General features: G+C 39.0%; 1 protein-coding gene across 2 annotated transcripts in view; it reads right to left on the reverse strand.

Moving 5' to 3' along the window:
• The window catches only part of BZW2 (basic leucine zipper and W2 domains 2), a 56758-nt gene that overhangs the window by 26618 nt on the left and 3980 nt on the right, over positions 1 to 26160 (reverse strand). For both annotated transcript variants that reach the window (XM_063411208.1, XM_063411202.1), the window contains exons 2-4: positions 9638 to 9702; positions 4112 to 4288; positions 2925 to 3028 (exon numbers count right to left, since the gene is read on the reverse strand). In XM_063411208.1, the coding sequence (XP_063267278.1) occupies positions 2925 to 3028; positions 4112 to 4288; positions 9638 to 9695 (339 nt within the window). In that variant the 5' untranslated portion in view covers positions 9696 to 9702. The remainder of the gene's footprint in view (positions 1 to 2924; positions 3029 to 4111; positions 4289 to 9637; positions 9703 to 26160) is intronic.

The raw sequence follows: 26160 nt of genomic DNA on the forward strand, positions 1-26160 counted from the left end.
CTCCAGTGTTGTCTGCCACATGGAGAGCACAAAATAACCATCTCTCAGTTTAGTGATTCTTGCTTCATAGAGCAATGCTTGAATCGGAGAATTTATAGCAGCTTGAATCTTTTCATATTTCTCAACAGTTTCTTCCTTCTCTACTTTTCACCCTATCCATAGAAAAAAGCAAGGGAGAGGAGGAAAAGGAGGGTAACTTTACCCTTCCCCCAGTAGTGCAGCACTGGGGAAGCTCTCAGCTGTAAGCTGATGCAGTGGAGCAGTCAGGATGCTGGGCATCTTCAGCAGATGCAATATATAATTTACAACACAACACATTACTGTCAGAGAAACAGGAAGAACATTTGCCAAAGCTTCTACAACAATTATGTTATTGGAGCCACTTGTTCTCCAGTTTTGACCATTTGTTTCCCATCATGTGACCCCAGATTATGAAAGCAGAAGCACCACAGGTGCAGAGTTCATTCAGGGTGAAGAAGGAAGAGATAAGAAATGAAATAAACGAATCATTGCTCGCACTGCTGTACAAAGGCACAAAGCTTATGAGTCACTGTCACAGGTAAAACGGTTTATGTGGGGAACAAATGACATTATTGCCACACTGGATGGGGGAGGAAGGAAAATTAGGTTTAGAAAGCTTCAGTTCACTTTCCAGAATATAAAATACATCCAAACATCCTAACTGGTAGCATTTTGGCACAGAAAAAGTGGAAAATTAAGTGTGGCTGTGCTAAGAAATAGAGACACACAGAATCCTAATAAAATAAGATAGAAGATGAAAATGTAAGATTCTTGTTAATATTTCCAAACAAAATTCTGCATATTTTTTAAGTCTCTGTAAATGACAGAAGCACGACTTCATATGCAAATGATCTGCTAAAATATCAATACTAACTTCAGCCTTTTGACTTGAAGACTTTTAGTTGTTTCCATAACTAAATCCACAGAAAAACAGCCACACTACTGGTTCATTTGAGAGACAGAGTAAGAAATTACCTTCTAGGTATCTTCTAGAAAAAAAAAAAAGATCTAAATACTATTTTAGACTAACTCCACATTTTCATAATACAGTAAGAGCTCTATTTTTCATTATGCATGAAAAAATGGCAAGGTCAATAAAAAGACACATCTCTTCAGACATTATTCACAAAATGTTCATTTATTTTGGTGGCTTTTGATTTGAAGTGCAGAGATTCCATTTAAAATCCCACTCCTTTAAACCCTGAAGCAAAGCCGCCTTTTCCATTTTTCAATATACAATCTTTGACTTTAAATTTCTCCTTGGAGGACTGGCACTGACAATTTTTGTTCAAAAGATCATTAAAATATTAGAATTCAAGAAGACAAAATCAATGCCTTTACTGATAACAGAGATTTTCCTGAAGCTGAATACCCTGTTTTTAAGAGATTATAAAGCTGATGCATAAGAAATATTGACTCCCTTTCCAAAAATAAGTATATTTCACTAATTTATATTAGTAAAGATATTTTTTAAAGGAGCTTTCTGCTATTAAGCAAACATTTTTTACCAATGCAGATTTTGATCCCAGCACTCTTTACATCAACTATGCACCCTTCCAGGAACTTATCACCCTAGCCTACTTAATTAACAATAGAGTTTTGACATATGGGAGTTGCAAGGGATTGCATTTTTATGCAATCTTACTGGTACCCAGAATTGCATGCTGGCTTAGAAATTTCCCATAGAATTCTTACTGTACTTTCCCATATAATATCTTTATATTTATAGAATTCCCATATCTTCCACTAAGGAGTTATGCAAAGTTAGCTTTTTTCAAGAATGTTTTAGGGTCCACTGGTTTTTTGCAATAATTTCACATAGGCCTATTTATGCAAGCCTTATTCCTGCAGGAAGAAATTATACATCCCATATGTAGGAGAAATGAAAGCTTTTGGAATATATGCCCAACTCCTAACTAGTTATGCAACTAAAGGTTGGAGGCGTAAGCTTTATAATTTTTGTCATTCATGTACTTCATAGAATTGTTTAGGTTGGAAAATACCTTTAAGACCACAGAGTCCAACTGTTAACACAGCAGTGCCAAGCGCCACTAAACCCTGGCCCTAGGCTACCATGTCTACAGATCCCTTAAATACCTCCAAGACTGGTCTAGGCAGTCTACTACAACGTTTGACAACTCTTTCAGTGAATAAATTTTTCCTAATATCGATCTAAACCTCAGCTGGCACAACTTGAGGTCATCTCCTCTCATCCTGTCACTTGTTATGTGGGAGAAGAGACCAACCCCCACCTGGCTACAGCCTCTTTTCAGGCAGCTGCAGAGAGCAACAAGGTCTCCCCTGAGCCTCCTTTTCTCCAGGCTGAACACCCCCAGCTCTCTCAGGTGCTCTTCACAGGGCTTGTGCTCCAGACCTTCTCTAGCTCCACTGCCCTTCTCTGGACACTCTCCAGCACCTCAGTGTCTCTCTTGTAGTGAGGGCCTCAAAACTGAACCCAGGATTTGAGGTGTGGCCTCCCCAGTGCTGAGTACAGGGAAATGTACACTGCCCTGGTCCTGCTGGCCACACCATTGCTTATCAAAGCTGAATTTCTGATACAGTTCACCATGTTTCTCAAAACATGGTCACATAAACATTTCAGTCTGCACACAGAAAAGGTCAACAAACTAATAAGGGTGGTGTCTAAAAACAGACTCAACCAATGATGGACTGTGATAAGCAAGACTGCTTTCTGTAAAGAAAGCATTGTCAACTGTGATCACATTATCTCAGACATCCTGTTTTCTTACCTAAAATGTGTATATCAGGGCAGATTAATGATTAACTGGATTTTCAATTGGTCTGTAGCTAGCCTAGTGCAGCCTAGACAGTCTGCAGATGTTCCACTATAATCTCTTTTGACACATAAATGGAAAACAGTAATCAGCTACGCCTTTACTGACCTGAGCATAATTTCGGATGGCATCATGATCTTCATCTGCAAAAAATACACAGTGGTTGGTCATCTTGGTCTTGTCATTGTCATCTATGCGTGTGCCTCCAGGAGCTGTAAGAAAGGAGAAAAAAAAAAGGCAAGGAATTATTTACTTTAAATAATGTAAGATTTAATAAGTCTAGTAAGTTTTACATTACTATCACTGAGACAAAAGGCCACAGTAATAGTTAGCAAGGGAGAGGGAGAAACAGAGACAGATCAAGCGTTGCTAAGATGGGGTGGCACCTGACAGAAGGGACACCTGGCTGATATGCTGCACCACAGATCACACAGTCCTCACAGGACTGAGTGACCCAGTTCACCCTAAGGAATCTCAGGTGGACTTGAGAGCACTGAGAGTGATCAAATAAGTACAGGTTGGAGCACAACTCTTACACATTATTTTAACTCGTACTTCAAACACCATAATAATGTAAATCCTTCCCAAAGAGAAAAGTATTAGCACTATGTTAGTAATCTGAGTACTTGGAACATCCTGCTAACCCCTCTAATACTTACCAAGCTCATGTAAACATTCAAAACATTGGCTTATTTTGTTGAGAGTTTTTTTCCTGGGTATTTCCACTAGCTATTGTTTCCTGCATTACCTCAAGTCTTATAAAAACATTTTTCTTCTTACATACCAAAGAGCAGGAAGCAGGAGTCAAAGCAAAGTGACCAGTAAAAGGAGGTAACTTACTCAAAATAAAGAGAAAAGTGAAAAGTATGTTTTTTCAGAAACTGCCACTGATACCTGGTAGAAATGTCCCATGAACATCCACAGAGCACACCTCATTATCCTTCACTTCCCTGAGCTACCTTTTGTTGCAACATCTATAAAGCAAGATTTGCAGCAGCTCTTAACCTGGAGTGCACCTTTTTGTGCTAATAAATCCTTCTGCTTCCCCTAATTAGCATCTCTCTCATTCTCTTTGCTGTTGCAATTATGCTGGTTTAGCTCAGACTGAAAGCTTCTCCAAGCAGTATCCAGAAAGTACCGAAGTGTTACTGCACAACAAGCAGTGCTATGATAGGAGATGCAAGCAGTGAAATTGTCACACAGGTTATAATTTCCACTGTAGAGGAAGATAGCATCTTAAAAGAAGCAAGCAAGGCTGATCATCAAAATTCTCTGTCAGATATGCTGCAGGTTACCTAACATGCTGCCAGCTACCAAAATATCAAAGAGTGTGTCAGCATAGCGGCGATAATCAAGTCGGGAGCCTGCTGCATCCAGAAACTTGGCTATAGCCTCCAAGTCATTCCCAGCTTCATTGAGGCCTTGCACAATCGTATCCCGGAAGACTGTGGGTTCAAATTTCTCCTTTTCATCTGAAACAGAGAGCAAGAAGAAGGAGATAGAGAGAGAGAGAGAGAGAGAGAGTCAGTTTTTATACTTGTTAAAATCCTGTATCAAATCAGCAATTGAAAGCACCTAGTATACTCTTCTTATACTCTTCTCATTCTGGTCAGCACACCAAAAGTGTGTTTGGCTAGTATAATTTCTGGAAATTCTGCAGTGTTTACCCTTGCTTCCCTTCTCCTTCTCATCTCCCAACACCAAAACACACATAAACATATGGGAATAAATAAATAGAAGAAAAACAACTATTGAAACTGTTTTCAAACTTCATACTCTTCCCTTGCTGAGGATACCATCCCATGTGTGTAGCACTGTGCATTGCTAAATCTGAGAGCAGAATAAAGGGAATGCCAAGCTATGAGTACATAATCTCACTGTATGAATATTTCAGTTTTCATCTCTTGCTATTTTTTCTTTTAGTTACTATGGTCACATAACTAAAATGTTTTAAAGACAAGTCTTCAGGAAAAAGAGGAGATTGAGTTATTAATAAAACTAGTTTTTGAATAAACATTTAAGGCAACACAATGTAACCAAGAATTTCACTTTTATATTCACAGACCTAAGCTGCACTAGGAACACCACACTCACATTGCATTTCCCACAGCTGTCCCTTGCTGAATTCAATTAAGGCCCAGCCTGACCCCCAGACAATGTCCCTGTGTCAAGGTCACAACAGAACAACTGCAACCTCCAGATAACTCTTCTGTAGATTTACAGGTCCCTCCTGCTGCCTTTTTGCACATGCACTTAACAGCTTACCATGGCCACTTGAAGCTTCTTAAGAAAACTTGCCCTGGCTCTATAGAAGGGCACAGATTAAATGCCTGTTACTGTTAAAATAACTTTGAACTTCAGAAACAAAATTGCAAGCTGTTCTGTGCACTCAAACCCACTGTTATCACCTGCTGACAAAAACACCGATACAAGTTCTTGAAAAATTGGAAAATATTCTATTCAGAGGATAAATCCAGAGATTTTTACTTACTAAGATAAATGAGGATTGGTTAAATTTCTGTCTAGACATGTGCTAATGCAGTCTGAAACATGCCAGCTGCAACTCTTGCAGGCTTTTTGTCACAAGAGGTTCTGGCCCTTCTGCATCCTCTAGCTGCAGGCACTCAGTGCAGCTTCTCAATCCAGGTCTTAATCGTTTAAGAGACCTTGCTTTTTAACAGCCTCTTTTCCCTAATCTCTTCTCTCCTGCCACAGTACTTTCATGGCAATTCAATAATTATTTTACAGACAATTCCTACTTTTGATAGCTTTTCTATTTCTCATACAGAAAAGTTTTCTCTCTGCTGCTGCATGTAACCAAACAAACCAGTCTTTTACTGAAATAAGTACTTCAGTATGTGTACTTCAGGCAGTTTTACTTGTGCACAGGAAACAGTTCCACCCTTAAAGAAGCATCTGAGTATAATTATTCTCTTTGGATTGCCTAATAAGTATGTATTATTTGAAGAGTAAAAAGAAAAAAAAAAGCTTGATGACACATTAACTAGCAAGAGACAGACTTTTGTCTTAAGAGTTAAAAAAATCCTGTTTTATTTTTTCAAAGGTATTTTGCCTAAAAATTTAAGATGTTCCCATCCAAATTGGAAGGTATTACATGCTTGGTATCATGAGTACACAGTGCTCAGTACAAACACAAATACCATGACTAATATTTCTTAGCTATTTATCATAGATTCTTCCCCTACCCTAGAAGTCCTCCTCTCATCTGTAGTACCCTACTGTTTTCCCGTCTATCGCAATCTAAAAATTTACACAGGAACAGAAGGTGAATTCATTGCATGAAAAACGATTTATAATTTTATTGATACATTTTCCTACCAAGCTAATGGACTGAAGAGGAATATGCTGATGTATACAAGAGGGTGGGGAAGAAGCCATCACCAACAAGGGGTGACGGTCTGTTGAGCTGTCAAGTGCACAATTACTGAACAAGCACAGCTCCAATCATGGGCTAGCAGAGGCAGGTGTAGCTTGCAGATGTGACACACACAATATCCACTGCAGCAGTGAGTGCTATACACAGCTTTTCATTTTCAGCATGTTCCCAGAGCCGTATTTCCTATCTTTTGCTTCCAAGAAAAGCACAAAGCACGTTCATAGCCCTGTCCTTAATTAACTTTATCACTTCAGCAGAAGGCCCACAACTGTAATTCTGTGGAAGAAAGAAGATAACATGAAATAAGAAGAGGGGCCAAACAAGGTAACATGAAGGTGTTAATATTTTTTTATTAGATGATTTTCATATCTCCATAAACACGAGTACTGGCCAGACACCAACTACTGCAGACCCTCGCTGAAAAAGGAATATTCAACAGGTACAGAGATTATACCAAGAACTAACCAAATTATTTTATTTGCCTAGGTTGATAGGAACTGTGAGATATTGCCTTCCCTTGGAAGGCTCTTTCCTTAACAGCGTCATTTTTCTTCCTTCAAATCTTTTTAAGTGATTTGAATGTCTGCCACTACATATGCAGCATGCAAGGCGTATTTCCTTCATTTGGTTAATCAATATAACTAGAAAGAGTGAGATTTACAAGCTCCTCCTTCATCATTCTCTCTAAAAGCTATTTTACTCACTAAGCATACTTTCAAACTTTAAATTGAAAAACATGATATTATTCTTTTTTGCTCTCTGAAAGCTCAGAAGTTGTTCACAAGCCGAGATTAGTTGCAGCTAGCTGACCAGTGATAAGAGTTCACATATGCAATTAATTTTATTAGATGCCTGACTGCACTGTCACACCTTGCTGAGATGGCAGTGCTCCAGGGATCTGCAGAAGGGACAAAGGAGTATCATAGGACACAAAAGGCTAAAAACAAGCAGCTCACTGTCCCCAGCATGGGCACGTTTCAGAACCCTTACCTGCCTGCATGTTACACACCACAGTACAGTCTCCAAAAACTGAAATGTCACGGTCAAACCACACCTGCTGCACTCTGTCCTACCTGGGTGACAATTCAGGACTCCCCAATATACTCAGCATAAAAAACCCCTAATAGTATGACTTAGTCTCAAGTCAAAGACGTAACAACCCATGACACTGCTGTGATACAAAAGCATATGAAAACCTAAGGGAATAAATATATTTGGAAGCCATTTCTCTTCCTCAAACACACAGCCTCTAGAAAGGACCAAGTATCTACAAATTTCTAAGCAGGCTACTAAAATATTAAGGCAACCAGGATGACATCACTTTTGAAGAAGGGATTTTATGCTTTGAGTACAAAAAGTGTTTGTATGTTAAAATTTCTACATTAAAGCTATTAATATTCTATATTAAAAATTTCTATATTAAAGAAATAATATCCACAATCCCATTTAAGTAACCTTTCTTGAAAGAAAAAGCCCAAGCAATCCTTCAGACTAACCCCCATGTCTTTTCTTTCTTCCATGTAGTCAGCGAGTTACTTAGGGCTACTTCCAATCACTGTAAACAGAAATTCAAGGGATAGGCACAGAACCGCAGATCAAACATCTTTATTTATTCTAATTATTGCTTGCATTAAATAGGAATCAAAGACCAAATCTGTATGAGGACAGTTTATGCCAAGCTCAGTGGAAAATATAAGGTAAAAGTCTCTATGAGAGAGAGAGAGAGAAAGAATATTTTCTGAGACAAGTTTATCAAATAACATATTTAACACAACTGACTGACCTCAACTGAAAAACACATGGGATCAATCCAGCAGGGTGCATATCTGAATGCTTTCACTGGCTGATCTGACAGATGGATTTCTTTAGGGATTGTTAGTTCCACTCTTCTGGCTACATCGATAAGGTTGGGAGTTAATACAGTGTATAGCTGCCACTGCATAATGCTCTCGACAATGCTGCTAGAAAGTTAATCCCACTAATTACTGGAGCACCATGGTATTTAATTACAAACAATACTGGTTTCTTTTTAATTAGTTATTCTTACAAACGTTTGTATGTGCACAACAGGAAAGCCATTTAAGAGACATTTAAGAGACTGTACTAGTGAAACAAATTGAAGAAATGCTCAGTGCAAGAGAGGAAAGACAAGAGAATGCTGGTGCTGCTTTTTAACATGACTGAAACCAAACTATTTTGCAATTCCTACCTAAGATTTGTGATCATCCTAGATCTCTAGACACTCATCATTCAGCTCTTCACGCTTGTGACGGAATTTGAAATTTTCTGAGAAAGGTTACCAATTCTTTTTATTTTTCTCATCCACAGTAACAAAATGCTCATATTTACACTTTCTGCCACTAGACATTTAGATAAGGTGTTAGCTTTTGGTCAAAAACACAAAAGTCAAGATGGAAAAAGTCTGTTTCATGTGTCTGCTGTAATAAACCTACTATTATACCACCAAAAAATGTGATCCTTCTTTTCACAAACCAGATTTTGGATTTGTTTTTTTGGTGGGGGAGCAGGAAGGGAATAAAATAATTAATTACATATATTTTTTCTCTCTGCCTCAAACTGTTGGGCATTCATCCCAACCACCTAAACTGCAATAAATGAATTCTGAGTGTCATATGAGTGCAGGTGTTAGGGTAACACCTGCTGTGCCAGAATACCTGGATGGTCAGCACAATCAGCACCACTCAGCTTTCTTTAAAAACTGATGCTCTACTGTACTTAATGAAACAAAGTGCTTGTCATGCTTACAGAAAATCAGTATCACAAGGAGTAAATTGGAATTCACACAATTGTTTTATTTTAACAATTAAAAAAAAGGCTACATTAACCCCTGTGAAATAAATATTTATAAAAAAGGAAGTTTCTGACCTCCTTTTGGCCTGAAAGCAGGGCCAATGAGATCATCTGATCATCTCATGGAGAAGGAAGGTGAGAAAATTCCTTTTCAGATATGAAAGGTTCACTTACAAACATGGCACTGATTTGAGTCAAAAAAGTAAAAATGAAAATCACACCAAAAAAGCCCAGATAATTTTCTTTACACAACCTTTAAATAAAAGCTCATATTTTGCTTACATAGTTGAAAACATTTTAAGAAACATCCAAACCAAACGTCTAACAAGTTTTCTTTATCATATGTAAATATACTATAAGTTAATTTAGCATCTAATCTTTAACTGAAGCCTCCACAGGACTTCATAGCTAATAAACTCAAATTTTAAGTCCTAGGGTATATAGTGACAATAATAGAATTCACAGAGCTTAGTTAAAAGCAGCATCTTCAATCTTAACATGGCTGAAAAGAAGAGGAGAAAAATCTTTCAGCTCAGCTTTCAACTATTCCACCTGCTCTGTTTCTAGTCATTTTAACAAAGAAGAAAATAAAACAAAATGTAATGCAACCTACCCCTCTTCCTAGTTTTGAACCGCTGGCCTGTTAGCACCGGCTTCTGATTCTTATTCATAAAATTTCTGGAGAAAGAAAAAAAGGAAAAATATTTATATTCTAGCATTTACAGCAACAGTTTAATCTAAAAGCAAAATAAAGAGTGTTGTAGCAAAATCCATACGTTTGAAAGGTAAAGTTCTTAACATATATTCCAAGAGTGATTCACATTATCTTTAAGATGAAGAGCACTACAATCCACATATAACTTCAATGCATTTCTCTTAAAACCTGGCTGTTGGCACCTCTGTAAAAAACGTGAACATTCAAAACTGAACGGGAAGGTGATGGAGTCACTGCCCTTACTCCTTGGGCAGGGCTACAGCCCCACTGCCCATGCAGCTCATGGGGATGCTGGGGGCACAGAAGCCACTAAGGCAGAGGCCTGAGAACCGTCCTGGTGAGGCTCAGCATGGCACAGGTCTCACCCTCTGCCATGGCCACCAGATGGATGCCCAGGGTTACACACTGTCCAGCTCAAGACAAGATTTTGTGGTCTATTCATAAAGATAGTGCTTTAACCATCAAATTCCAGTCAAACATTTCTTACAAGCATCACTGTATCTTAGCAACTTTTAGTTCTGAAAAGCATGTGGGTGTTGTAAAAATAACAGAAGATAAACAAATCCCTTGCCCCATCAACTGAACATAAATACAGAGTTAAGGACCTACATGGCACATTACACAACAGTAAAAACACTGGGCTTGTATTACTTCAGACTTTTACAGCAGATCTCAACACATAATGTCAAAAAAATTGGGAAGTGATAATATATTGTTATTTTATCTAAAGAAAACAAAACTATTTTAAAGCTTTGGATATAATCAGTTTCATTGCACAGAACAGCTTATGCAAAGAGCAGCTAAACCAAGAGCTGAATGCAAACAGCAGCGATCAAAAGAAAGCTTTGCAGCATGTAGCAATCACATGCCAGCCCTGAGACTCAGAGGCCACCCACTTCACACCCTGCAGGCCATTAGGTCACTGGTACATATGAGCTTGTCCAAAATTAAGCCTTCTCATGCAAAACTTTCAGCGTGCTCTTCTAGCAACTTTAGTTTTACAGAAATCTGTATTATTTGTATTTCTTCATTGTGGACTCTGCAGGTCTAGTTCAGAAGTACACAGATTTGCCAACACGCTTCCTACCACAAATTAAAAGAAATTCAAGCTCCATGGCTGAGAAAGAAGTCATCAATCACGTTACCATCCAAGAAGTGTTTTCTCTATCCCTGAAAGTTCATTTAGCTCTTAACAATGTTCCAGCTATACAATATATTCCCATTCACCAGACTTCGAGTGGCAGCATCCCTAGCTGGCCACTTTTGCAGCATTTCAAATGTTTTACCAGGCAAACCACTTCCTTCTAGTCTAGGTTTACCACTCATCCACAGTCAAAAACTGCGTGCAGACACATGAACTGGAAATAGCCAGTAAAGCCCAGAGTCAAGACACGGTTTGCTTCCTGTAGGTCACAAAAACCCAGATACACAACAAGCAGCTCAACTGAGATTCACACTCCTCACTGAGATTTAAAGTTGCAGCAGTGACAGACCAAGGAGCATTTTGAAACAACTGCACCCCTTAACAGCCTTCTGGAAAAACGCCCTGCTCATGGGCACAGAGTTAAACCTGGCAAACCAGGATAGCATGGGATCCCTCTCCTCAAAACGCTGAAGGATCCAAGAGTGCCTTCACAGCAGAGCTCAAAAGGCTCTTTCCCCTGATGAGACAGCTCGGTGTTAGAGGAACAGGAGGTGCTTTACAAGCTAATTAGGCAGATAATCTAGCAGTCTACAGGGATAAGCAACAGCCCAGCCTCCAGCCAGCAACTGGCTGCATTTGACATATTTATCTGCTTTGTCTTTCTGACCTTCAGTTACTTGTAAAGAGACCTATAATATCCACCTAGGTGTTTTTGACTTGTTTTTATGTTTTGCCTGGACACCTACAGGTTATTCTAAAAATGTTCACTTCAAGAGATGGCAAGAGAAGCCCAAGAGGTTTGCAAAGAAAGTGTCAAGCAAGCCAAACAGCAGGTAAAAATTGTAAGAATTCATTTTTCACAGCTCTTCCAAAGCACAAATATGCTGTCATGCTGGGGTCGACAGTGCCCCACTTCCTTAAGGAACACACAAAAGCCTTCAACCCAGCATAGGTACAATTTCTCAGTTTCTATAAAAGACAGAAATGCACTTTTAGCATACGCTAAATTTCTAACACCAGACTCCTTTCCTTGGATGCAGTGTATTTTTCAGCTGCAAAAAACCTTGCATGCATCTGAAGCCCGACTGTGGATTTTAACTGTTGCCTGTGAACATAAAATATATCCTTTAAGACAGCTGGGGAAAAAAAAATATAAAAATGCAGTTAAAGCAGGGCTCACAACTTGCAGCAATTTAATGACTAGAGGTTCAGTGCAACAGAACAGACTCTTGAATAGTTAATTACTAGGAACACAGGATATGCCTTCTTCTATATTTAGCTTTAAATGTACTGTGCTTTGATCTGCTCGAGTGAGGGTCTGGCTTTATAAGGCACTGCCTCAAGCACTGGCCCAGGATCCTTCATTAAGAAACAGCTTCTTGAGACTGAGCAAAAACAACCCAGTGATCTATACAGCAATCCAGAATGGCATCAGTTCCTGAAAATGAGATTTTAAAGTGCTGTTACTACCACAACAGATGTCTGGATAATAGTTTAAAATTTACAAAAGTGAATGCAATGCAAAAACTTTTTTTTCCAATTAAGAAGAAACCAACAACAGCACAAAAGTGGTGGCTGAAGGTTGTAAATTCAGGGTGGCAGCATATAAACTTGCACAGCACATTTGATTGCATCAGAGTGCAGCCTGCCTCGCAGGTGTCAGATAGCTGTAAAACCCTGAAACCTTCAACTATTACCTATATTCTCCATTTTGAAAGGTACAGCACCTGGGCAGCTCCAAGCCCATAGCCAACTTTGAAATGGCAGCTAGAGAAGTCATAAGGGTTTCAGTGCAGCAAGGATCTTAAGTACAGATATGGGTAGGAAGGGAATAGCCTCCAGAAGAAAAGCCAAACCACCAGTCAAACTTGTATCTTGCAGCCCAACATTCTTCAGGATTCATAAGAATTGTCAGCAGGAAAGCAAGCAAGAGATATGGAAATGACAGCTCACTCCTTTCATAGACTCCAGTCTTCACCAGAAGATGGGAAAGGCTCAGCAATAGAAGCTTTATTCTTGATTTACTGCTCAGTACTTGAGCAGATGTCAGAGCAGTACAGAACCTGGCACTATGCTCCACGGGTTCATTTTCCATATAAACCACAAAATGTCTAATCCTGCTGATTACTAACTTGCAGCTACAAAATTCATCAGAAAAATAAAAAAATGCATGACTTCAAAGTTTACCAAATTCCACTCCCACTCTTGTAAAAGGCTTGTATAAAACAGATTCATACTTTAAAAATTCATAAATTGGTGAGTTGGCACAATCTCCTGAGACTGCCTGAAGTCTAGGAGCTAAGCTTTCTCTACAGTTGCTCCTCATTTTCATGCTAGACTCTAAACAGTTAAAATTAAGGGACATCTACTCTACAGCTGTAGACATCCAGACATATATTATACACCAGTTACTCTTATCAACCAATCCTTCTCATGCAATTAATAAAAATTATCAGTTTTAATTAATAAATCCAGCATTAATTAATAAAATTAATTTATAAAACCTTCAACAGATGAAGTAAAAGTTTCTTCACCGCTTCAGCAAATATGAAGTTGCTTAACAAATCACAAAAATGCACTCTTTTATCCACACCACAGGGAAATTCTTATGATGATTAACTCCTGAATTATTTAAAGCCTTGGTAAGGCCGAAGTTTCTACCATTTGTTCTTGGAAACATTTTGCTCAAATTGAAAAAAAATACTGAAAACCTTTATTCAAAGCAACACTATTTTTCTAAGCATCATTTTACACTTCTTTTGACCAAAATATCAGAATCATTTGAGATTCTTCAAACATTAACATGCTCAGATGAATCTGGGAACAGTTGCTCCACAGCAGTGAAACTTCACTGCCCTAGTTACAAAGAGAAGGAAATCAATGCCAGACAACGTGAGAAAAAGAACATTTTAATAAAAACTGCCAAGGTTTTATGGCTCTATGTGTGCAGGGCACAAAATGCAGCGCCCAGGGCAGGCAGTGACCCTCTGGGCAGCCCACTGGATTGAGGGGGGGTCCAGCAGCACTGCTCCACAGGATGCTGCTGCTGCTGTGGGGACTGGCGCTGATGGCGCTTGACTGACAGGGCGATGCAGAGAGCTGCCAGAACACCACCAACACAGCACCACCAGCTTTCACAGGAACAGATGCTTGGCAGGAACTATTTCCATCTCCTTCCCTTGCTGAGGTATCATGTAAGACAGGAGCACTCATCACAAAGGCAAATAAAATAGAAGCATAAATGGGTACAGTTGCTATGAAGGAAACATCCCAACCCACATATCAAGAGTAATCTTTCCTTTTTTCCCCAAAGAATATCCAGGAAATTAAAAAGTTTACTGAGTCTTTTTTATCCAGCAACATTATTGGGTGTTTTCATTCTCCCACAGTTTACAGTTGCAGGCTTAGGGTAAAGAAGGATTTCCACCCCTTCCAGCAGCAACCAAGAAGTTACATTAAATGTAAATTACTGAACTTGAGCAGCACAGAGGAAGAGCTGCCCTTGCACTTTTGCCAGAGAGGAAACATGTCAGCATGCAGCCAGCAGCTGTCTCTGCTCTCTGCAAAGCAGCAGACATCTAGATGACGAGCTAACAAAATCTGTAGGTGGAACTTAAAAATCATTACCAGTAGAGAAGAACAGAGCAATGTAATGGGACAAGAAGAGCAATTGAAATGCAGAGGTTCTCAACAAATCCTCATCACACTTCCCACCTTCCACCGGGACACTGTGCCCTTTGTTCACAGAACATAAGGATTTTTAAAAGAAGTGACTAATAAGCTGGAATTGTGTAAATTCAACCATGGCACAAATCACCAGGAAGTGCAGCACTGGCAACCAGGTTTATCTTGCAGACTTGCCACAAAGGCACAGCACAGCTGCCATGTTTATGAAACCTTTAACCCAAAGGTACTGCTCATTAGGAACAATAAAGCCAGGGCCAGGCTCTTGCCACATTAAAATCCCTTCCCTGATTTTATAGCCTCAATGGCAACATGCAGGGACAAAACTCCAACACAAGAATCTGCAGGGTAAATACAATCAACATGGGGTTTTAATGTTTACATGAAATACGAATATTGCTGAACCACATGCCTTGTCTTTCCCTGAAGAGCCTTCCAGAAGCTCTCAAGGCACTTAAATTTTTAAAAAATGTTTATTTTTTAATCACAGAACAGTATTGGTCGACAGTAAAAAGTATATCTACTTCAATAAAAGTATTTGTCCCTTATTAGCATGCCTAGTGGGAGAGAGAAAACAAAGAGATGAAACAACAGGAATCGATTTAATTCTGCAGCAAGTAGAAACAAATACCCAAAGAGAATGAAACTTACCACACATTAAATAATAAATAAAAACCTGTGTTCATGAAAGATTTTTCAGGAACGAACTGGGCATGCAGCTTGTGAAGGATAAGCTGCAGAGAAGGAGGGGGAAGGGAAGACCTTACTGCTCTTTGCAGCCTCCTTTCAGGTGGCTGGAGCCAGGTGGGGCTGTTCCCTTCCAAGCAAGGAGCAGCAAGACACGAAGAAATGGCCTCATGTTACATCAGGAGAGGTTTAAATTGGCTAGTAGGGAAATTTTCTTCACTGAAAGCATTGTGAAGCATTGGGATAGGCTGCCCAGGGAAGTGATGGAGTCACTGTCACTGGAAGTATTTAAAACACATGTAGATGGACTTGGTAGACATGCAGATGGTACTTAAGGACAAGATAAACCCAGAAAAAACAAGAAACAGATTCACCAAGTCTGCACCATAAATCACATCACCTAACAGCTAAAGCAGGATGCACAGGAAGATATTTCTTAAAAAACAGTCAGAAAAACCCTAGTTCCCACTGCTACCAATGAATGTACAATCACACACACTGCACTACAGATCCACCTCACTGCACTTATTTCAGGAGAGCAGGTATTTCTTAGGCCACTAATCAGGAATTTCTACAGAAGTGGCTCAGATGAGTAACACTACTGAAGCACTTTCAGTGCACTTCACAGTGTCAAGAGAACTGTAAACTGAGCACCAAGACAATGGACTTCTCTGTCATGTCATCAGGAACCATATAAAAATGTGTGAGTCACGGCAGTCAGTGAAAGAAAAAAAGAAGAGTAAAAAAATCCTAATAATTGACAGGTAGAAATACAAGAAAATTAAATCACACACTCAGGTTGACACACAACGAATGCTGACTTCCAGTAACAAGATTTCTTCCAGCAACTAAAGAGGAGGAATTAGATGTAATTCTTTAAGAATAAGGTATTAGCAGGAGCTTTTCTCACTGTTGAGAGCTCTCTTAGGTGCTGTACTCTTAACTGGAATAGGCTGCAATAATGGAGATGGTGTATTGCTACAGATCAATTCATATCCAATTAACATTAATTTTAAGCTAAAATGCCAACTCCAAGCTTGCATACCTTGCCATCAGGAAAAAAGAAGGGGATAAAAAGGATCAGGCAGAGATTGGGACCAGGTGAACTGAGAAAACAGGTGGAAGAGACAGAATTCTTCCAAAGCTAACCAAGTTCTTTCCTCACATGAGACACCACTTTCAATGGACTGCACAAATGCTAAATCAGGGTCCTTGAACTTAGAGACATTGGATGTCCTGATCATCCTGAAAAATACAACTGCCTTAGCAATTGCCACAGAGATGATTTTTTAATAGGAAAAATGGTGCAGCTGAAATTCCGCAAAAACATGAGTGTAAAGATACTGCGGCAATTTAGCTCAATCCTTCATTAATGTCTGGGGGAGAACTGTAGTAGCCACAGCTCAGAGTACATTTGCAAGAAATCATTAACAGAGTTACTTTATAGGGTTCCCTTAAATCAGGTCTCTAATAACCCAATAAATAGAGGGATTTGGAAGAAAACATAAAAAGAATACCAGAGAGGTTTCATTCCCAGGAACAAAGCTCCTAAGACACAAGACAACACAGTGACAGTTCAGTAATGAAGGAAGGAAGATCAACTTTCTTATGTAGAGTACAACTCCTCTGTTCAGAAGTCCATCCTGCTTCTGTTTTTTTAAATGTAGCAGCCCACTGGAAGTTTTTACAATGTTGACCCTACTGACACAATTTCAGTATCAATAATAAAATCAGAAGATATGTCTCTTCCATTCTTCTTGCTACCTCAAAGCTCTGAGAAGCAGCAAAAGCACTGGACATCACTAGTGCCTCCAGGACACAGTACTGCAGCACTTGAAAACAAATAAACTAGGGGGCTAAGGTTAAAAATAAAAATAAATAAATACAATCTGTGCATTCTCCAGAAAACAATGCTCCCCAGATGCTAGCATTTACTATTTCATGAACTAAATACAGGAATGGGAGGAGGTATGTATTAATAGCCAGCACCTCCTACACATCTGCAATAGGTGAAGGCCTTAATTTTAACAGAACAACTGCTTTAAGCATTAAATTCAGAACTCCCTAATTATTTCTTCAAAGCATGTGCAAGGAGTTCACCAAGATAATGCATGTGTTTTTTACCTGAGGGAAAGTGAATCAGCTTCCAGACATCTGAATTCTGATCTTTCTGGCACAAAGGGCCAGCAGTGAAGACATACAACACTCTGCACCACATCTAGTATTCCAAACATACCAGCTAACACTGATTATGCTGTTAACAGTATTCACTTGGACAAAAAAGGAATCTGTAACTGCCTTGTGTCACTCTGTATCCCAAGCAGTCCCGTACTCCCTGCAGCTGCTTCCTCCTCCTCAGAGCAGGTGAATATTTTGACAGAGCAGAGCAGAGCTTTTGACTAGTTTTGGTAAATAAATTCCTGGAGTGGGGAATGAAGCAGTCGATGCTTGGACTGCTCCAACCTGCAAACAGTTATTTTCTAGGCAATGGTGGGTACAACTCCTCTCAGATCAAGCTAAGATAATCCCATGGCAATAGATACTGATTCACATCCAAAGTATTTGTTGGCAAAAAAAAAAAAAAAAAAAAAGAAATAAAGGCCTCCCATGGGGTGTCTACACAATCAGCTGTTATGCTAGGTGGGTCAGAAAAATAGCTATTACAGACTGGGCAGACACTTGCTATTCTACCCATTGCTTGGCAGCTCCCACACCAGCACTCTCAGCCTTCCTTCAGAACGGCATTTCTTCACCTCTATGTGGAAATCTGAAAGCTCTCAGATTAATTAATGGAAGAAGGGTCTATCAAGGGCTATTAAACACATAAATGATTCAATCTTATAAGCTTGAACATTGCTGTGAGTTTGACAGGACATGAAAGAGAAATGTAGCACTCCCTTCTATCTATATTGTTGATTTTTTGGGTTTTTTTTCTGTTTTTCTTTTCTCACCTACCAACACCACAGGCCACTTCCAGAGATGAGACTATAGACCCAAGGCAAATTTCTCCCAGTAAGCCAAGCTTTAGTATGAGAAGGCTGTCTCTTAAATCCACAAGCACTCAACACAAGCATTACTTACCCATGACAGCATACTTCACCCGACAGCAGCACTGACAGCTGGGGGGCACCTGAGTAAGGTCAGGTTAGGAGGAGAAGTAAACAAAAATCCCAAGAGGACTATCCTGGGTCAGCTTGTTGTATTATTAATTTTGCAGGAGGACTTTAGAAGTTTTTTGTAAGATAAGGGAAAACATTCAAAGCAGTTTTCTTCATAGAGAAAAAAATCTTTGAGACTTATTGTGATTCAAGCCACTTATTTCTTCCCAAAAACTGGGGGTGCCAAGAGAGAATATTGTCAAGACTGGTAATGGGAATCACATTGGTATTGTGATTGAATTGTGTATCCCAACTGCTTTACTTTGTTACATGTCATTTACAACTGTATGACATTCTCAGTGAAATCTGTATTACTCTGCTATATCAGACGTCCCACGTAATATCCACTGTCTTCAGGTGAGGAAATTAGATATTAAACATCATACCTTCCACATGTGGAATATCTAAAAGATGCTGATCAGAGAGTATTGGACTCCAACACTATTCATATATCAGAACCGGGAGATCAGTTTTGGTTTGGTAACCCAAATCTCAAATGCCAAGCGATCAAGTATGGCAAAGTTTGCCTTATTTTGGAATATCATACACAGACACAATCCTGAAAATTTTCAAAGCACTGAATCTTCTCTCAGTTTTGACAGTTTATCTTTGCTTTTCTTAATGTTTTTTCATCCTATATCTAAACATAAATGACATTAAATGCAAGATTTATTTGAAAATGTAAATGCATAAAACCAAGAATATGTCTTTGATGGTAATCTATATTCAGGAGACTTTGAAATCTATCAAACAGAACCCAAAGAATTCACAGTCTATCTATAAACACAGCACTGCAAGCAATGAGTATTATGAATGCTTCTTAAGTTTTGCTTCTCAAAAAGTGGCAATTACATGCAATTTTGATCATAATTGCAATCAGATGAAAACTCGGTTCTCAAAAATGCATTTATATATACAGGTGGCCAAAATCTCAGAACTAAGAAACATTACGACAAAAGGAAGTCAAATAAAGCCAACAATATAAATCACTCAAGGTAGAAAAATAAATAGAGCAACTAGCCTGTTGTGTCACTAATTTGTATCTATTTTTCAGTATTAGCATCATCTCCTAACAGCTTATTCACATTACAAGAAGCTGGTAGAAGTTATTGAGACATCTGTTTCACCCAGATGTAGATCAGAGCAGGTATATATTTTACCCCACTGCATCACAGACCAGCAGGCAATGCTGGATACACTGCAGTGCTTTGTGCCCACGCACTGGTGATGGAAGCACACGAGATGTCAGTCAGCTCAGTTCAATGAAAACCCAGCAATTTAATTGACATTGCTGGTTGTTAGGACCACTCCCTGTTTCACTGTCGATCATTTTAGAAGGCAATCAGCTAAGCTAAAACCCCTATTGACTTTTCTCCACTAAACAGCCAACTGTCAGAACCCAAATATGGGGTGCATTTGACTTGCCTTTCAAAATAATGAGGACACCTAGTCTGACCCTGCAATTCTTGCCTGTTTTCACCGTAAGGAGAAACATAAACATTTCCAAGAAATAGCTTATCTAAAATATTCAGCTTGCCCATCTTAGAGTGAGATGGGTGAACAGCTTCACAGCTTCAGATTTTATGTACTTCTTAAGTATCTGAATCAGATCAAACTTCACACCTGCAGATTGGCCATCTGTGTGAAAGTCTATAGCTCAGTGATACCTATGAACATGTCAGAGTTAGGAATTTAGTTACCCACCCAGAATTAACAATAAGGCAATTACTATTTGTATACTATTCAGTTCTATAGTCAGAATTCAGCAGACCTGCTTATTTATCTTTCTGAAATAATTCATAGAACTTTCCCTGTTGGCTGAGAAGTTTCAAAATCCAGCATACCACAAATATGTTGAGAGCATAGTCTCAGCATCAGACCACAGCCATCCACCCACTCCCAACCCAGTTTCTGAAGCCAAGCATTACTGCAGGAGTTATGGATTTCTAACCAGAATATATTTAGTATCTTTTTTAAAGGGCATAAAGCATCACTATGCCAGACAGCCTTGCTTCCTTCAGAGGAAGCATGCATCCACTTTGTGGTTGTTTGGCCTATGTCAGCGTCAGCTCGGCACAATGATATTTGACACTATTAAGAGGGAAATCTATTTTCTTGTTTACAACATCACTGTTCATGCACTGGAAAGACCAATATCAGCAACCTACTTCTACAGATAACCTAATAAGGGTTCCATGAAATGTATATCTGTAGGTGTATGCATATATACACACATACAAGAGAGCAAAAACATCACTAAAAACTACATTATATTTCTACAACTCACTTCCTATGAGAATGCAAACTATGAAGAATTTAAAACAGTTTACTAATGAGGCAGTTAAAGGATTTTTTTTTCTGGACTGAGAAACCACAATGAAAGGCTTGGCTGGTCCCTCTGAGGCTTCAGAAAGACACAGCAGTTAACCTAGCTAAATCCTAGAATGTAGAGCTGTATCCAATAAGTATTGGATACAGCCAAACTCTCCACGTCAGTGAACTGACTGCTGAAGGCCATGCAAACCTACACATTTGTATCCCACCTCAAATGTTGCTCTGCACAGGTTTGATACACCCTGTAGCACTGAATAACTACTAAAGTTAGCTTATGTTTTTTGCTAAAAGAGGATAAAAATGCAACAGTAGAAGTGACAACCTAAATTATTTTTTTTTCAGTTCTAAAACAGAAGAGAGCAGATATTCTCTCTCAATTGGAGGCTCTGCAATAACTGGTATTTTTTGCTATTCTTGACAATTCTTCAAAAATAAAGTTGATATTTCAGATATAAATATGTCAATAAGAACCTTTACTAATCAAGTGTTAGCAACATGAATTAATGTACTTCACTCAGTAATTTGGTAGCCCAGTTTTCAACATAAATTAAGTAATTTATCTTGGAATTACAAAAAAAAATGTAACAAGTATGTTGAAAACAATAAATGGGGAACATGGCCTACAGTTCTTGTCCCCATCACCAAGATCTTGCTCTCCCTCAGCTTCAAAAGACTTTATGTTGTCTCCTCATACCATAACACTGCTTTTGCAGTGCTGATACCTACTATAAAGGTTAACAATTGTTTAAACTGACAGAACAAAGGAAAATGGGGAAGGAATGAGGCCTTTCTATACCTCAACAAAATACAGCTTAGGGAGGGCACTAAGATACTAAACTAATCCTAGCATCAATCAGGCTACCCATGAAATGCTTCAGCTTGACATATTTGGCTTCAGTGAGCTGGGAACCAGTGCTCACAGATGGAAGTTCAAGAATGGCACAACTTCCTCACAGGAGAGAGGAGAGGAGAGACCTGGGAGTTTGATGCCTTGGCAATTCAGCAGTGTGACTCACCAACAAACCGGCCCACTGTCATCATGAGGAATCTTGCAGGCACAGCAGCAATGCAAATTGACATACTGATGGCAGAGTACACTGGGAAAAAGGCACTTTTCAGCATACACCAATACACAATTTAACAGGAATAAAGCAACTGACAAAATAAAGCCCTTCCCTTGGCCCTTCTAAAGAATTAAGTGCATCCTTTCATTCTAATTCAAGAATCCTTTTAACAAGAACCCACAAAACAAAATAGCCAAAGTCAAAACCTGGCAAAACACCTCAAGCATGTGCTTGAGCACAGAAGTAGGAGTTTCCTCATGCTGGGAAGGGAGCTGAGACGCAGGGGCAGGATGATAAATTTGAAGGGCAGAGCCAAGGATTCACATTGCCCTGGGGGCACACTGACTGGGGCCTCTTTTCATACAAAATATAGAGACAGAAACCCACAAACATCTTGCCAGAATATGGTATTCGACTGGGTTTCCATAGCACTGGCTGATGGTTTTGGGATCCTCAGGTCACAGTCACAAGAAACCACACAGTAAGAAAATATAGTCAAAGCAGACCTAAGACAAAAGAGACTTAACATGGGCTTCAGAAGGTGCAGAGATATGGAAAGAAAATAGCAACCAGACTCAAACCAAACTCACATCAATACTGGTGCATACAAAGAAGGTTGTAGATTGAAAAGAAACTTACCATTCCCTCTTCTAAAGGGTTAACTTCTCCTCAAGCATTTAAAAGAAATAATATACTTTGTTTTTCTAATTATCTGTTGCTCAAGGCATGAAATGGTAGTGAAAAAAAATGACAAGCCCTGTACCTAATGCTCAATACTATCTTCCCAAGATTTCGTCCCTATGTCTTATCAGAAGAAAATGACTAATGTATAACTTGAATGCACTGAATCTATCTTCCCTCTTAAAAACATTTTTAGAGAACTAGAGGATTTTATTTATGGAAACAAAGCCTAAAATGAAAGGATCACTTTAGCTTGCAAATTACAAACCGTTGAACTGCTTAGACTTCTTTTCTGCATGAAAACACACATAAGGAAAATACATGTGACAGTAGTTATTACAAGCAAGTACAACCCCAAAACCATATTTAATTGCTCTGCCTGCAGTAACTGGAGGACTGGTAGAAAGGTGTAACTCACTGAGATTCAAGATGTCACAGAAGATGCTTCCTTCCCATGTCCCTGGCCAACCTCTGTCCCAGACTGTGTCTAGCATTTCCTTTGCCTGACCTGTCTGTCCACAGTCCTAATTCTCACTAGAGGTAATCCACAGTCTTACAGGCTGAATAAAAGCAGTAATCTTTGTCTGCCACCATGAGTATGCAAAAACTCTAAGTGATCTCTATACAAAACTTCTCCATCCAACCTAAGAATAGCTCAGATTTTGCAGAGCAAATCCTTATACAGAATGCCACAACAGATGTATGTGTGAAGGACTCAGTGAATTTTAGAATTCACACTATAGTTTCTGTAGTAGAAAAAACCCCACATTTCTAATTTCAAAAGCTCTTTAGACATATAACAACTAAAAGCTCTCATAGACAAAGGAGGAATTACTACTGATTTACTTCCTGTAAGTATTTTCCTTACTTTTGGTGTAATTTAAACACCAAAACAAATAACTCAACATTATTTGTTTTATACGGCACAGGTAAGGAAGACCTTTTACTTTATTAAAACCAGCTTAGCCAACAAAAACGTATCTAAAGATGGAGTGAGAACAGCCCTGCAATCTGATCTACATGAGTTGCCACACTCGACTTAGCCATCCCATCACAAACAGTGATTCAAGTCAGTTTTACCAGCAAATTGTTACAAACATAAGAGTTCCCCGTATTGTGCTTGCACTACACAACCACACTTTACAGAATACCGAAGCTGTTAAACCCTGAAACTCAAAGAGTTTAATTCTGCTCTCAGCTGTACAGCATGCAAGAATGATAAAGAGCTCTACAGTGCAGTAAAATGGCCACCACACCACTGCACGTGGGTACTGCACTCTGTATGGCTTTTTATTCTGACTTTTGCAGTCTCGTACAAGATTTACAACTACATTTAAGAACTATGGTACGGCAAGTTCAAAAGGGTTTTCAGGCATGGCAGAGTATTATTGCACTCCACAGACTTCTCTCTAGGGAGAAAAAATAGATTTTTTTACCTTTGTCAATTTTCCTCTCACACACCAGCATCACCTCAGCACGATCCCTGAGTATTTTATTTATCTTTGAACAGATAGTTACTAATTTAACATGTAAGTAAGGGTACAGTTAAAGGGAAGAGTAATTTTTAATCAACACTGGTTTACACGGAAAAAGAAATCATTTCAGAAATCAATCTACAGTTTAATGGGCAACCATGGCATTTCACAGGTGATTTACTGCACATAAAATATAAAAACGGAATTACTTCACTTGTAAGCTCAGGCAGAGAGACAGATGTGGGTGACAGGGTATTGCCTTATGAGCAACACAGACACAGGAATTCTTGAATTTGCACAGGAGGAATGAGGACAGAAAATAAGATGAGGAATAAAAGATGATATCTCTTAAAGCAATCTTAATTTTACAGCACACATCCATTCAATGCATGATCTAATTCCTCTGTCCTAAACCATAACCTTAAGCCTACAAAGAGGTACATACATCTGCACATGACTGTATGCAGAGTTTAAATAATCCTGTCTGGAGGTTAAAAAAATTACTCACTAATTAGATCTAATTGAATGTTTAACCCAAGTGCCTCCACCATTCTTCACCAAAAAAAGGTTTGATTGTCACAAACTAAATGCTGCTAACACTGTTTTTCCCAGTGTTGCACTCATGAATCCCCAAAACAGTACAAATTCTATGTTGCTGCAGTTTTTCAATCTCCTTCTACACACAGATATATTTCCCTTGCAGCTTTATGTGATTTTATTTGCTTTATAGCTCAAATTTTGAATTTATTTTAGGAACAGCCATCTGAAAAGCCATTGCAAATCAACTCTTACAGAAGCTGTGCCAATGTATTACTGGCTTATTGCTACCACCTGCAAAGCTTAAGTGGGAAAGAACTTAGTTTTACAAAGGTGCTCAGGCATACTCTGACACACATTGCTCGGCCGTCACTAAACTCACCTCAGTCTTTAACAGCAAAAAGCTGCTCGCATGCCATCTTTTCCAAAAAATGCAAATATCTACCTTCATGGAATTCACAGGCATGAAACATTTTGTTTAAAGCTTTGATTTTTTTAAATTCAATAAAACCACAGTGGGTTAGAGCTACAAAAAAAAGTACAAAATGTACTGTCTGAGCATGCTGTTCATACTAGAACCATCTACAACAAACAATTAAGAGAATATGAACTCAATCTGCAAAAGAGCAATTTTTTTTTCCTATGCTGGGTATATGAAAGAAGAAAGAGGTATACATATCTGATTTTGTTGTGAAAGCAATGCTGACTTTTTCAAAGGAAGCTTTTAACGCGGTAGTACAAATGTACATTCATCTAAGGCACTTACATTGCTCATGATCATCATCACAGTATCTGAGCACCTTGAAATTTCCTCTTTGCTCTGTTAATCCTCACTCCCTGTGGGAAGATTCTGGTTGCCCTGGCATGATTAGCAGGTAAAGACACAAAAAATAAAAGCATACGCTCAAAAATGCACTTCGCAACATATACAAATAAACTTGAGAACAGTTTTCTTAAAAGAAAATTCTATAGGTGACTGCTACTCTGGATATATTTATTTTAGGTGCAAAACCACCAACGTTGGCTCTCCTCAATCAGGTCAAGTCTTGGAGCAAACCAGCACCCAAGTTAAATCAGACTACTAAGCCCAGACAGGAATTACTTACCATTATAGAGACGTTCAAGCCCCACACTGGTACTTTCACATTGCTCTGACCTGTATTTCCTGCTGGAGAACACTTCTCACCTCAACCGTGCTCATCCTATAGTCTGGATCAGACAAGCTTTTGGAAGATACTTTGGTGTCCTGTCCCATATATGTAAGAATCCTTCAAGTCAGGATTCGAGAGAAGATGAAAGAAGCACAAGCCTCATCGTGCCAGACTTTGGACAGAGCTAGAGTCAAGTCCTGGAATTTGCTCCTAAAGTTCCAAGTGTAGAGAAAGCCTAACTTTGTGCGAGGTCTCCAAGGAATTGGTAGCAGGTGAAGATCTCTGCTGAAGTCTCAGATTAGCATGTTAGCTACTGGAATGCCTTATGTGTAGCTATTGTGGATACACCAATTGTGTTCAAAAAGATGTATCACTCCTCGCCAGTTTCAGTTATGTTTCTGTGGTTTTACAAAGAACGCTCTGGTACAAAACAAGCCTTAGCAACCTTGACAGATCATAACAAAGACCAAGTGGCTGCCCTGAGATCCAAAACCAGATGAAAGTTG

Source organism: Prinia subflava, chromosome 1 (assembly GCF_021018805.1).
Source record: "Prinia subflava isolate CZ2003 ecotype Zambia chromosome 1, Cam_Psub_1.2, whole genome shotgun sequence".
Classification (NCBI taxonomy): domain Eukaryota; kingdom Metazoa; phylum Chordata; class Aves; order Passeriformes; family Cisticolidae; genus Prinia; species Prinia subflava.